The sequence below is a fragment of the Argopecten irradians genome, chromosome 11, assembly GCF_041381155.1.
Source record: "Argopecten irradians isolate NY chromosome 11, Ai_NY, whole genome shotgun sequence".
NCBI classification, from domain to species: Eukaryota; Metazoa; Mollusca; class Bivalvia; order Pectinida; family Pectinidae; genus Argopecten; species Argopecten irradians.
The window spans coordinates 5,918,049-5,933,152 of NC_091144.1; the positions used below are offsets into that span (position 1 = coordinate 5,918,049).

The following is a 15,104-nucleotide window of genomic DNA, read 5'->3' on the forward strand; positions in this document are numbered from 1 at the left end:
CATATACATAATTACCGTAACAATATTTGTTTGATTGTTTTCATAACAAAAATATAGGCTCAACCAGACACCAATCCTACCTATGGGAGGTCACATATATATATTGAAATCTAAAAATCCCTTACATTATCACCATGACAACACAAGACATTAGTTACAGTTCCTTTTGTAGTGAAGATTTACTTGCTACTGTGAGTAATTTTACGGAAAGCAGTATTTGTTTTCTTCTTTTTTCCCCACACTGTTACTAGAAGGAGGAGATAACTCCAAATGCTTAAAGATACAACACAGTTTAACATCATAATTCATCGTCGTAATAAAACCCTAACTAGGAGATGAGGCTGGGTATTTACCTGAGGTTCTATCTTAAATTCCCAAGACAAAAAGAAGTACATGTATATCTAAATCAAAACTCTGAGTGTTAAAAGTGACTTATTGTAAGTAACATTTTTATACAATGTAATTGGTTGTAGATGTTTTATAGCAAGCTATGATTTAAATACATGTATTAAGAGAAAGGAAAACAATCTAAAATAAGCCACAAAATGAGATCTCTTTCTTTAACATTTTGTGGTTTTTAATATTATAAGATTTTACTTTGGTGTATAAAGATATGATATTTAATTGTATCAAAATGATATAGTTTTAGTGAGTCTATATAGTATGCTAATGTATAAATTTAGCGAGTCTATATAGTGAGTTTATGTATAAATTTAGCGAGCATATATAGTGAGATAATGTATAAGTTTAGCGAGTCTATATTGAGTTAATGTATAAGTTTAGCGAGTTTATATTGAGTTAATGTATAAGCCGAGTGTCCACCTAATCTCTACCAGGCAGTGGTTTGTTATCATGGCACAGTGTACTTAAAAATCTCTATATACTAACTTTATAACATCAATTTCAGGATATGTAAATTATTGATATTAGTAAATATTTGTACTGTTATATAAACATTCCATATGGTTATATATGAACACTAAAGTTCAGAGATCACCTTGAATAAACATATAAATCACATTAATTCCAGTGTTATCAATTTATTTTTTGTATCGTTAGAATATTTGGTACATATTCATTATCATACTCTGTCCTTCCAGACTTATGCGCTATTCAGGGTCAATTTTAATTGCTATTTTATTAGTTTAAATGCCAGAATTATGTTTTGTTTCCTTTCAGAAGAGAATATTGGTACATATTCATTATCATACTCTGTCCTTCCAGACTTATGCGCTATTCAGGGTCAATTTTAATTGCTATTTTATTAGTTTAAATGCCAGAATTATGTTTTGTTTCCTTTCAGAAGAACATGAAGTAATGTTCACAAACATGTGCTATTACAATCCTTACCTACCCTAACAGCAAGAGCAGATAACTCTGTATTAGGCAAGTACAACATCACGTCATAGTTAGATAAACCTGACAGTACCAATTCTAGCAGGAAATCCCCTATCCAGCCACAGTATAGAAAACTACCCTGACACTCAAAAAGGTATTCAATCACTTGTCTATGGGCCATGCAGGAAAGATAATACAATTCATTGGGTTCAAGTGAAAAACTGATAGTAAATGATACATTTTGATATTTTGCTTACAGTAGACTTGACAAACAACAGAGAAATAATTTGTGTAACTGGGACACTACATATAACTTCAGAATGTCAAACCCTGGCTACTGCACCTCCTTACAATAACAATCAACATGGTTAAATGGGAAATGAAAGAAATGCAGAATCAAATCTAACAAGTGGTGATATTTAATAAAATTCTATTCCTGATCACTTTCCCCATCACTAGAGAAATTCTGAGCAGCCACTAAACTAGCTGGGTTCCCTGAGGGTACATTTGAGTGTGAGAGTTGGCGGTAATGGTCAACCCAATCCTCCAACATCCTCTTGACCAGTAGTGGACGCTTTCCTATTTTCTGTAGGGCCACTAGACTGCCTCCTTTTGTAACGGAGACATCAAGCCACTCTCTTAACAACAGTTCTTCTCTGCCAACCTGTAACAATATGAAAACAAGTCAAATTTAAAATCCATCGACATTTAATGTCACTAAGACAAATTATAGAAACTAGCGAGTCAATCAAACATACAAATTACCTGTACAAGAAACTAGCGAGTCAATCAAACATGCAAATTACCTGTACAAGAAACTAGCGAGTCAATCAAACATACAAATTACCTGTACAAGAAACTAGCGAGTCAATCAAACATACAAATTACCTGTACAAGAAACTAGCGAGTCAATCAAACATACAAATTACCTGTACAAGACACTAGCGAGTCAATCAAACATACAAATTACCTGTACAAGAAACTAGCGTGTCAATCAAACATACAAATTACCTGTACAAACTCCCTACACCTAAACTTACAATGGGTAATCATTGTTCCTACAAATGTTACTTTGGTTACACTTACAAAACTTACTATAATGATATCACTAAAGTTTCTACAACGGCTTCTATGGCCAATTTTTCATTCTTACAATAGTTACTATTATAATAATGATATCACAAAGTTTCTACATTGGAAGCTATGACAAAGGTCAACATGGAATTACACAGTTCCTAAAGTGGTTAAAGGGACAATTCAGTCTTAGAGAACATTAAAATCTGTACATATACCGGAAAACCAGTTCTAATGGAAATTAGATCAGTCTTACTGTGACATGCCTGAAAAGCCCATGGTTGTGACATATGTGTAGATGTTCAAACTCGCTCGCTGTCCGCCATTACACATTGTGATCGAACTACTTGTATGCCGAACCTGTCCCTTGCTCGTAGAGTAATGCTACTTTTGTCTAGAACGGCTCAAATCGCTCTGACAGTAGTGTGTTTACCTTATTAGGTGAATTGTCCTGCCTAAAAACCATTTTATCACCTTCTCAGTGGTTATGTAGTTTATTTGTTTAACGTGCGTGACTTTGGCTCGGGTATGGGTACAGCGTCCATATTGCACCTGCTTAATCGTATTGATCAACGATTTGATATTTCAACGATAGTAATTAAAATACTAAACAATGACATGGAATTTGTCAATATTTTATGTTATATGTTTCATAAGAAATGTAGAACAAAACATTTATGCTGTATTTTGCTTCTTGTTTATGTAAAAATTAGCCTGAGTGAATTGTCCCTTTAAACAATGTTGTTATGGAAACTACTAATTCCTTATACCAAGGTTGGGCTGAACGTGACGCCACACGATAGAGCAGGAGAGGACAGACATAGATAACAGAGTCTCCCTCCATTTTGTATCAGGGCAATTGTATTGTTAAATATTGTTCCTTCAACAGGGCATCACACTTTGATGACTTCGATATGACTATGGTTACTTTCAGTTCACTGCATGGTGAATATGTTTAAAGCTTGGTTCCGACAATAATTACAGTGATAGTTACAGATAATTCCAACAATGATCGCTGTACATGTGGTAACGACTACTTTCTACTGCAACAAAATCCCTACTCTACCTCTGATGTCCGTAGGAAATGAACAGGAAGTAGTTTCCCCTCAACATCAACCAAAGGGAGATAAGCCATCTGTTCCTCCTCAGAGGTTTCAACGACAGCTCCAGCACCGATAACATCACTCGTGTTCATTTCCATGGTAACAAGGGCTGAGAAGTGACCGCGTGTGTAGGACAGAGTGACGGGAGACTTCCAGCAGAATCCTCTCTCCCACAGCAATGGAAGGTACACACCTAGGGAAAAAAACATATATGTTACATTAAATCTGTACCTCAAAGGTGAACAGAGCAATTCAGTTATACAACAAACTCAAATAAGCTATCAGTATATTTGTTAGTTGAGTAAATATAAAGAAATATTACTGTACATGTATTACATGTAGAAATGATAACACTAGAAAGAACATCAACTTTATTATGAACATTGTTCAGAGAAAATTAGACCGAAAGGTTATAAAACAAAACCTACCTTGGAAGCGCGCTAGTCCAATAGTCTCCCCACGAAAACTTTTTACATATTTCACGCCATACACAATTACTGGTCTCCTGAGTATATGAGCTATGGCAAAAATGTGGATCTGCTCTAAAGAAGCACCTGTATAAAACAATCCATAGATTCATTAAATGTAACATGGATTAAAAGAGCATGAGTTGGACTTAATTATTACAAAGATTCGACTGAATCCTTTAGGGAGGCAATTGCAAGGAAAATACTTTTCTGGAAAAACGGCTGTAGTTGTACAAGTGGTGTCAGAGCCACCAGAACATTACCTGTAGGTAGGGTTATAACATTCTGATATATTTAGCATTAATACTGATACACTGGGGGTGTATATACACCAAATATGATATTATCATCTACACCGAGAGTTGCCTTATATATTTGATAACATGTAAATAAATCACATATGCAGAACAGTACCTGGAGTACACGCTATACTGAGGATATCTGCCCAGTCGTTCTGCCACTGAGCTTCGTCCAATGTGAAGTGAAGCATTTCTGCATGCATGGCTTCGTACTCCTTCCAACGAGGGTAAAACCTGCAAAAGTAATAATTTATATTTTCAATAACATATAAATGAAGACGGCCAACACCATATTTATGTTACGTCACATTCTTTGCAAAAATATATCATGGCAATGTCACAGGTGTGCTATCTATAAATGATCCTTATTTATCTCACCTTATAAACATCTACATCATGTCTGTGTGTCTGAGGTGTTGTGTGTGACCTAGTTATCTCCCCTTTTAAAGACCTTCATCATGTCTGTGTGGCTGAGGCGTTTTTACGGTGACTTCTAGTTATCTCCCCTTATAAACATCTACATCATGGTTGTGTCTGAGGTGTTGTGTGTGACCTAGTTATCTCCCCTTATAAACATCTACATCATGTCTGTGTGACTGAGGTGTTGTGTGTCACACACAACACCTCAGTCACACAGACATGATGTAGATGTTTATAAGGGGAGATAACTAAGAGTCACCGTAAAAACACCTCAGTCACCCAGACATGATGAAGGTGTTTATAAGGGGAGATAACTAGGTCAATTTTATTGTGTGTGACCTAGTTATCTCCCCTTATAAACACCTTCATCATGTCTGTGTGACTGAGGTGTTTTTACGGTGACTCCTAGTTATATCCCCTTATAAACATCTACATCATGGCTGTGTGTCTGAGGTGTTGTGTGTGACCTAGTTATCTCCCCTTTTAAACACCTTCATCATGGCTGTGTGACTGAGGTGTTGTGTGTCTGAGGTGTTGTGTGTGACCTAGTTATATCCCCTTATAAACATCTACATCATGGCTGTGTGACTGAGGTGTTGTGTGTGACCTAGTTATCTCCCCTTATAAACACCTTCATCATGTCTGTGTGACTGAGGTGTTTTTACGGTGACTCCTAGTTATATCCCCTTATAAACATCTACATCATGGCTGTGTGACTGAGGTGTTGTGTGTGACCTAGTTATATCCCCTTATAAACATCTACATCATGGCTGTGTGACTGAGGTGTTGTGTGTGACCTAGTTATCTCCCCTTATAAACACCTTCATCATGTCTGTGTGACTGAGGTGTTTTTACGGTGACTCCTAGTTATATCCCCTTATAAACACCTTCATCATGTCTGTGTGACTGAGGTGTTTTTACGGTGACTCCTAGTTATATCCCCTTATAAACATCTACATCATTGCTGTGTGACTGAGGTGTTGTGTGTGACTTTGTTATATCCCCTTATAAACATCTACATCATGGTTGTGTGACTGAGGTGTTGTGTGTGACCTTGTTATATCCCCTTATAAACATCTATATCATGGCTGTGTGTCTGAGGTGTTGTGTGTGACCTAGTTATCTCCCCTTTTAAACACCTTCATCATGGCTGTGTGACTGAGGTGTTGTGTGTCTGAGGTGTTGTGTGTGACCTAGTTATATCCCCTTATAAACATCTACATCATGGTTGTGTGACTGAGGTGTTGTGTGTGACCTAGTTATATCCCCTTATAAACATCTACATCATGGTTGTGTGACTGAGGTGTTGTGTGTGACCTAGTTATATCCCCTTATAAACATCTACATCATGGTTGTGTGACTGAGGTGTTGTGTGTGACCTTGTTATATCCCCTTATAAACATCTACATCATGGCTGTGTGACTGAGGTGTTGTGTGTGACCTAGTTATCTCCCCTTATAAACACCTTCATCATGTCTGTGTGACTGAGGTGTTTTTACGGTGACTCCTAGTTATATCCCCTTATAAACATCTACATCATGGCTGTGTGACTGAGGTGTTGTGTGTGACCTAGTTATATCCCCTGATAAACATCTACATCATGGTTGTGTGCCTGAGGTTTTTTTGTGTGACTCATAATTCTCCCCTTATAAACATCTACATCATGGCTGTGTGACTGAGGTGTTGTGTGTGACCTAGTTATATCCCCTTATAAACATCTACATCATGGTTGTGTGCCTGAGGTTTTTTTGTGTGACTCATAATTCTCCCCTTATAAACATCTACATCATGGCTGTGTGACTGAGGTGTTATGTGTGTCCTAGTTATATCCCCTTATAAACATCTACATCATGGTTGTGTGCCTGAGGTTTTTTTGTGTGACTCATAATTCTCCCCTTATAAACATCTACATCATGGCTGTGTGACTGAGGTGTTGTGTGTGACCTAGTTATATCCCCTTATAAACATCTACATCATGGTTGTGTGCCTGAGGTTTTTTTGTGTGACTCATAATTCTCCCCTTATAAACATCTACATCATGGTTGTGTGACTGAGGTGTTGTGTGTGACCTAGTTATATCCCCTTATAAACATCTACATCATGGTTGTGTGACTGAGGTGTTGTGTGTGACCTAGTTATATCCCCTTATAAACATCTACATCATGGTTGTGTGACTGAGGTGTTGTGTGTGACCTAGTTATATCCCCTTATAAACATCTACATCATGGTTGTGTGCCTGAGGTTTTTTTGTGTGACTCATAATTCTCCCCTTATAAACATCTTCATCATGTCTGTTTGACTGAGGTGTTTTTACGGTGACTCCTAGTTATATCCCCTTATAAACACCCACACATCATGGCTGTGTGTCTGAGGTGTTATGTGTGACCTTGTTATATCCCCTTATAAACATCTACATCATGGTTGTGTGACTGAGGTGTTGTGTGTGACCTAGTTATATCCCCTTATAAACATCTACATAATGGTTGTGTGACTGAGGTGTTGTGTGTGACCTAGTTATATCCCCTTATAAACATCTACATCATGGCTGTGTGCCTGAGGTTTTTTTGTGTGACTCATAATTCTCCCCTTATAAACACCTACATCATGGCTGCGTCACTGAGACTGTCTGACATGGCTTTCCTTAGAGTGTTGTCAGAGTCAAAGATGCCCCATGTTGACTGAAGGATGGAATCAAGAAGACAGTCGCCTGCAGTTCTATTCCACAAGGCGTACAGACGGCTGCCAAGTCTATCCGTTAGCTCTACACTCCAGTTCATGACATACTCATCTTCTAATTCTGTAACAAATAAATTCCCGCTCATAAGATAATCCTAGTCAGTTTCCAAATCATTGAAATGGAAGCTAGCAGTCAAATTTAATTCTTACCTTTTTGAACATCTCCATCCAAGATTTCATCAAACAGTTGACTCTGGACTGTGTTTGGCAAGTCTCGAACACCTAGGTAACACCAAACAGACAAATGCATGTACAGTTACAAAGCTTCAAATTCTGTTTTATCTTTTTATAATTCTTTAAAATAATTTTGTATCAATCAAAATAATTTTTTAAGGTAATAAAACTCAAAATGTATCATTTCTAAAGACATCATGGTTACAATATATTTAAAATTAGAAGGTCAGATGCATCCTGTAATAATTAATAATAAATGTTTAAAGATGCTGCACCGCCGACAAATGGTATTTTTTTCTCTACTAAAAACAGGAGCAGACGATTTAGTATTTTTTTCAGTTACAAAAGTTACTTACTTTTTACCACCATTGAAAAGTTTGAGCTTCTAATTTTACTTCAAGGTGAAAATATGAAAAATAATAAATTGCATCCCGAAAAAATTCCATGGCACTATATCATATATGTAATAAAGTACTGCTTATGAATGCACCAAAAGCAAAATAGATTTTTCTTATATTATTTTTTGTTAATTAGACATATATATACACGATTAAACACCAATTATTGTTCAAATAATGAATATCATTTATGCTCTGTCGGCGGTGGAGCATCTTTAAAAATCATGTGATAAAAGAAAATGTTTGAATTCATGAATAACATTCAAAACTTTAATGTCAGAATAAATACAAGCATCCGATGCTCAAAAATTAGAAATTTGATGTTAAGAAAAGTATTGAAGAAAATTAAATATCCTTTTATACTGTAGATAGATTTTAAAATTAAAACCTTTTATTAAAAATGTAAAAATAACATTGCATGTTTAACTCATAGATATCAAGCCAGGGATCAATCTAGCTAGCTCTGTTTTACTACTGTGTATTGATAGTTTCCTCTCAATGAGTCTGATTTTGTCTAAAAATTACCAATTTGTGACTTACAAATAATGTTTTCATCAAAATTTAAGACTTTTGATTGCAACTTTCTTCATATTTATCATACAGCTACTGCACATTTAATCATATGATAAAACATTTCAAAACTAAAATAAGAACATGTACAGTGCATTATATTTCTAACATGCTACCAATTGTTCCCCATATTTTAAATAAAACACAGTTTCTAATAATCTAAGTGCCAAGGCCACTCATAGATGCTGTGAATGAAGGACTCATTTAAATATAAAATTTAGTAATTTATACATAATTAAGTGTGCAGTGTTGAATTTCGGAGTTTAATAAAACAATATTTACGATATACCATATTTATTTTATGATATTTGAAGTTTTTCAAGAACAAAAAGTTGAATAACTTATTATCCTGAAATTTAACTGTAATAAATTTTATTTCTAAATTATTTTTGAAATAACGATTTCAACACCAATGAAACCGTTCAGAATCTGAGTATCATTTTTTTATAATTCTTTATTAATTGTTAAATTATCAATTTCATCAATGTCTCTTCAAAGACAAAAAATCATAAGTAAACATTTTCATATCTTAATATCCACTTAACATTGAAGAATATTTTCGGAAAAATATAACATTAGAAATATTACCATTTCCGGATATGTTTTGGTTTCCTTTTTAGAAAACTAACATGGGTTGCTTTGACGACTTTTGACTAATAAATCATGGCCAGATACTTTTGCCAAATAAAAGGTACATTATTTCATTACGTATATCACTCGGATTTCTTTTAAATTCACAAGAACGCTAGCCGTTAACATCAAGAAAACTTCATGTAATGTACATGTATTGGACTTTAGCAAGTCTACGTAAGCCTAACAGTAACTTCATCGTGCAGAATATTTATCGCGAGTTTTGCTTTGCCGACATTTAAGGTATAATAAAACATGGCCATATACGTTTGTCAAGTAAAGGGTACATTATTTGGTTACTTATAACAGTCAAATTTCTTTTAAATTATAAGAACGCTATCATCAAGAAAACTGCCTGCAATACATTGGACTTTAGCAAGTCTTCATAAGGCTACCGTACATTACACGGCAATATAAGTTCATTTGTCACTTTAAGTTGCTCGTACATAAATAGATCTATATTATCATTATATTTTGTAAGTTTATGTTGATAGATTGGGTACTTTTTCCCTTTCAATATACCGCAGTTGTCGATAAACAAAAGACAGAGCTCCCAGTGACATATCAATTAACTTTTACTGCGCAATAATATCTCAGATATAGTTCGTCAATACAACCAACACAAAAAACTTTATAAGCGTTATAAGAACTTTTTTTGCAGTTACCTTCCTAACATTTGATTACAATAATCGACCATTAGCATGAATTACGTAAAATTTAAATAAACATACACAATCCAAAAACCACCGAAAGTCTGTCGCGGAGGAAGACAGCGAAGAAGGCGTTGTTCGTGATTTTCGGGAGACCAGTGTTCTCGGAGTAATACAAATATTATAGAGTCCCAACTGAACACTTAAAACACTCCATCCATGGTGTATAAGTATGTACAAATTCTATGTCTGTGGTTTTGAATATTGGGGTTTTATTTTTTCATACCATCAAGTATTACGTGAAATGAACAAAACAACTTTTAATTTTCATCGCGGAGTGGTTTCATTGTTTTGATGTGCACAGGCCTAGGCTCTCCATAGCGTACCTAAAACACAGTTTCTTATAAAAACCTAAATTGATTTCTGATAACCATTCAAAATTTATATCAATATAAATATATATATATGCTATATGTATACAATACCTGTTGGTATAGCAAAAGTGACACAATCAGTCAGGAACTGGCATGGAAACTCCCCTTTCCTCTGTCGAAGCATGGCCAATATTTCACGACGAATTTCTGAGGCTAAATCAGCATTGAGATGAGAGGGTAGACGCTTTACAGCTTTTGAAGGTGCTTCAGTGCTTGTGAGCAACGCTGCAAGCATGTCTTCACGACGGAAACGAATGGCAAGATGGACTAAAGTATAACCTACTTCAAAAGCACTTGGTCTATTGAGCAGAGTTACCTCCTCCTGGGTAAGTTGTCGCGCAGGATCACCTCCAGAACTTACAAATATCTCCACGGGTCGCGCATCACCGTTCACAACCCCATTACATGCACTTAGCCACAACCAATCATCTTCTTGCATACAGTTTCGAATTTGTTTAAGTTTTCGTTCTGTTTCTCTTTTTTCTTCCTGAACATGTAAGCCTGCAGACGAACATGCTGTGCCTATGTCAGGTGAACGAGCCCCAAGGTCACGTCCAGATGTACCGGCTGCTAGGCTGCTGGTAGGAGACAATGTCTGTGCTGATATCAGTGTGGACCCTGATGACTTCGAAGCATTACTTTCTAAAGCTGTCGCCATGGAAGTTATTTCAGGGGAAGTTCTTCCCCTTGCCAAACCACACATGACACATCGAGCCGACTTGGGCCAATTTTCGTATGTGCATATTTTACATGACCATTTGACCTTGGCGTAACAGGTTGCTAGGGTTTTATTATTAATATCATTAGTGTTGATGGCTTTAGCTGCCTTTGGTGATGAAGGGAACTCTTTGTTCTGAGTGGTCTTTCTCCGAGCTCTCTGACTCTCTGCTGCGTTTGCTCCTGATGGTGTGATAGGTGGAGATCGGTCAGTGGGACTAAGACTACCACTAGGACGGGGTCTGGGTGTCAAGCACTGAGAACATTTTGTAGTCTTGGGCCAGTTAAGAAATGTACAAGATGTACATGCCCATTTATTGGCTGGGTCATAGCTAGCACTGCTGGACCCTGATGACAGTTTACTGCTGTTTCCTTCCTTGTTTTGGCCCATGGTGGCGGCCATCTTGTAAATATCCTGTTCCTCATTGTGTCTATCTGTGATGAAGCTTGGCGGTCGGTGGGCGTGGCAAAGTGTGCATCGTGTGGTGACAGGGTAGTTCTCATATGTGCAGTACTCACACGCCCACTTTTCCTTCTCTGTCATCATGATCACCCATCAGCCCCGCCCAGTCAAAGCTGAAACAGAAAATATTATGATATAAATAAGTAAGCATCAATAATATTTTACATAACACTGGTCGGAATTTAACATTTGGTTGGTAATATAACATCCTTATATGGGGTGGGGTCTTAAAATTGTACTCTGGCTGACAAAGCATTTGAGAACACACAATTTGCATTTATAGCAGTTACATACAATATGTGGTAGGCTGTCCTGCAGGAAAAAATTATATATATGTGACTGGGTGGGTGTACTTTTTTTGTATCTCTGGTGGCATGCATGTGCTTCAGTGAGATATAGCATACATGTATATAAATGTTAAGAGTCCCACTATTAGATGGAGGTACTACAACACAACATATATACTGCAGCCTACCAAAACATGCACACTCTAGCTAATATACCCAAATATAATCAACCAACCTTGAACCAACCAACCATATGTGGTGGGGATTCAAAACTGTACAAATGGTTGGGTTGATCCCCCATGGGCCTGGAACTAGGGCCAGGGGTGATGCCAAATTTGAGGGTCAATCTGGCTACTATTTTCATATTAAAGGTATACCTTAACCAAAATGGTGTTTAATTTTTAAAATGTAACTTTAAAATGCCCAACAAAATACCCATAACAGTGGTATACTATAAGGGTCTTGTCTTCAAAGGCGAAGACTTTGAGATAGGAATGTGTAGCCATATAGTGTAGCAGAATTGTACTGGATAGATCATCAACTACCAGTAGCTCAAGATGATCAATTGGTAGAGCAGCTGGCTAGTGTTTGGAGGTCCTAGGTTCAAGCCGATGCAGTCTGGACGCTACATTTTCTTCTATATAGCTAATTACCTTTACTTTAACTGACAGTTAACAATTATCATAATTATTATTATATTCCCAGTAGCCATATTGGATTTGGCGGCCATCTTGAAAACAAATGGCTCTTTGGCTCTTATCAACAATTGTTAACGTGATGATGCTCTATGTTTGAGCACCCTGTTAGTGTTTGGAGGTCCTGGGTTCGAGCCCATGCAGTCTGGACACTTCATTTTCTCCTATCGCTACCTAAACTTTAACTGACAGTTTACAATTACCACAATCATTATTATATTCCCAGTAGCCATATTGGATTTAGGGGCCATCTTGAAAAAAAATCTTATCAATATTTGCTAACGTGGTGATGCTATATGTTCTAGCAAAATATCATACCTTTACTACAAAATCCACAATTTTTCTGATATATGCACCCTTCTGCCAGCTGCTAGGTAGAGGCATATGTAAGCTTTTTTATATGTACTTAATTACATGTATTGGCTATATATGTACACATTGTATCGTGGAACAAATTAAAGGCTCATCACCATTGCAATTATTAAGGACATCGGCCAAATCATGTGTGCTGAATACCATTTGGTGAAAACAGACACACACAATGTTGTACACTTACATAATTTAACTTTCTATTTCCTCGTTCTTGACAAACTCTATAAACGTTTCGTTTCCTTGTACTTAGGACCTTCCAGTTGTCCATGATCCGGGTCAATTTGCATTTTCCATTGAATTGTATGATATGGTTATTAAACGAAAAACTATATAGCTAACTGATGGTAATTAATAATAACCACGGATATACCACATCACCAATCGGAAAATATATGTGTCTAAAATAAACTAGCAGTAGGCTACTAGCCTAGCATTTATCGACAAAACTCGCAGCACGCACTCAAAATACATCTTATATTGTGCGTTGTGCGTCTTAAATAGTCGTGAGATTATCAAACAGAACATAAAATACAATGTAAGGTATCTTGTGATGTCGACGATGTAATGATTTACCTCCATGCTTCCGCTATTTCTTCAACTTCTCCATTTTTCACAAACCAAAACATTGAGGGCTGCCATGTTTATATTGATGAATGACGTCATAGTAGGACGAAATAACATACGGAAAGAAATTGCCGTAAACCACGAGTTGCCTCCCCTTGTATTGTGTTTTTCACATTACACCCGCTGTTTTTTTAAATTATCATTTTATTAAGATATCTGGTGTATTTAAACAGCTGTTTTGTACTGAGATATTTAGATTATATATAGATTAAAAACCATTAAACTCATTTATTACAGTTAGACATAAAAAAAAAATAATTAAAAAAGAGTCGGCCTCCACAGCCACGGAGTCATTACATTTATACTAGTCACGGTCGCTATATCTTCATATATATTTACAATTTCGATTAGTCATTCATTGATCTGAAGTCAGAGATGTCGATCTAGAATGATGTTCACTGGCCTGGGAGTGGGAATTTTTCACAGAGTAATGGTGCTGCATTTTTTTTACCTTTGAGATCTGAGAAATACTTTCAAATGCAACTAGTATACATATAGGATTTCGCTACTGGCATATACATATAGAAGTTAAAAGTGGTGGATGCTATCCATTAAAACATTAACTTTAGAACCTTTAATTTGCTCACATAATAATATATTTACTAGTAAAGGGCCACGTACTACTTCTCCAAAATTAAGGCTTTTGATTTTTAACATGGGAATGTAAAACGAGATTTCATGTTTTAAAATAAGAGTAACGTTAATACTACTACCATTACCGTATGAACAATTTAATTTAAATAAATTCAATGCTAAATTTTCATAATGCGGGTCGAATTTTGTTTCTCGTCATCGCTCGTTAGTTATAGCTTGTGTTCTTGCAGGTTGTGTACGCTACCTGCTGCTGCCGAGGAGAGGTTTTCCCTGTCCCTGCTGCTGACCGTTGTCCCCGCAGTATACGTACCAGTCCTTACATCACCGGCTCCTGTCCGCAGATCTGGTCGTACCACCCGCAGACCAGCTTGGCATAAGGAGTACGTGATGTGATGTCATATATAATGTACTGTAATGTAATATTCTTTGTGTCCATGGAATGATGTTGCTTGAGGATGTGGTAATCACTCAAATATCGTCCCAATCCCTATCCCTCACCCAAAAATGTATACACCATTAATTGGCTGTTCTAAATATTTAAAGATAAATAACGAATTAGCTATAGGTGATTTGGTCAATGGTGATTTCCTCCTAAATTCTGTTCTATATTTTTGTACCCTAAACGAAGAAGGGATTTATTGATTTGCTCCGTTTCTAATTCCTATTATTACTACTTAGGGTTGTTTGAGGTACAGATAAAAATTTTAGGGATACAGAGTACATGCATTGATATGGTTATGTTGTTGGTTGTGAGGAACACTTTAACATGTGTAGTGATACAACTGTAGGGTTATTTGAGGTATATCTGTAATGCTTTAAGGTTTTGACAGACATACTCGCTGGAGTGTACATAAAGGTTTTTTTCGGGATTGCATTCTAAGATGGTTGCCAAGGTTCACTTATTAAATTCTTAATAATGTTCTGAAACTTTGGTCTATTGGTATTGTAAATCGGTATACAATAAATATAGTTTTAAGGTGTAAGGTTTTTGTGGGACACTGAACTCATGCAGTGATCCTACTAAGGCGTTATTTGAGGTAAATCACAGGATTTTGAAGA

The 15,104-nt window shown here is 36.3% G+C and overlaps 1 protein-coding gene across 1 annotated transcript; it reads right to left on the reverse strand.

Annotated features, from left to right (window-relative positions):
- Window positions 1-1,038: 1,038 nt before the first annotated feature.
- On the reverse strand, window positions 1,039-13,513 carry LOC138334368 (ubiquitin thioesterase ZRANB1-like). The gene is made up of 8 exons (XM_069283033.1): window positions 13,401-13,513; window positions 10,345-11,586; window positions 7,588-7,659; window positions 7,303-7,498; window positions 4,397-4,515; window positions 3,944-4,069; window positions 3,479-3,708; window positions 1,039-2,002 (listed from the first exon to the last, which is right to left on the reverse strand). The coding sequence occupies exons 2-8, from the start codon at window positions 11,555-11,557 to the stop codon at window positions 1,769-1,771; spliced, it is 2,190 nt and encodes a 729-aa protein (XP_069139134.1). The 5' UTR covers window positions 11,558-11,586; window positions 13,401-13,513; the 3' UTR covers window positions 1,039-1,768.
- Window positions 13,514-15,104: the final 1,591 nt, after the last annotated feature.

Excerpts from the sequence above, each read along its gene's own strand:
- LOC138334368 (XM_069283033.1), bottom strand. The coding sequence starts at position 11,557 with ATGATGACAGAGAAGGAAAAGTGGGCGTGTGAGTACTGCACATATGAG. Across the intron at positions 7,499-7,587 it reads GGATGGAGATGTTCAAAAAG|AATTAGAAGATGAGTATGTC; the intron begins GTAAGAATTAAA and ends TATTTGTTACAG. Across the intron at positions 4,516-7,302 it reads CTCAGTGACGCAGCCATGAT|GTTTTACCCTCGTTGGAAGG; the intron begins GTAGGTGTTTAT and ends TTACTTTTGCAG.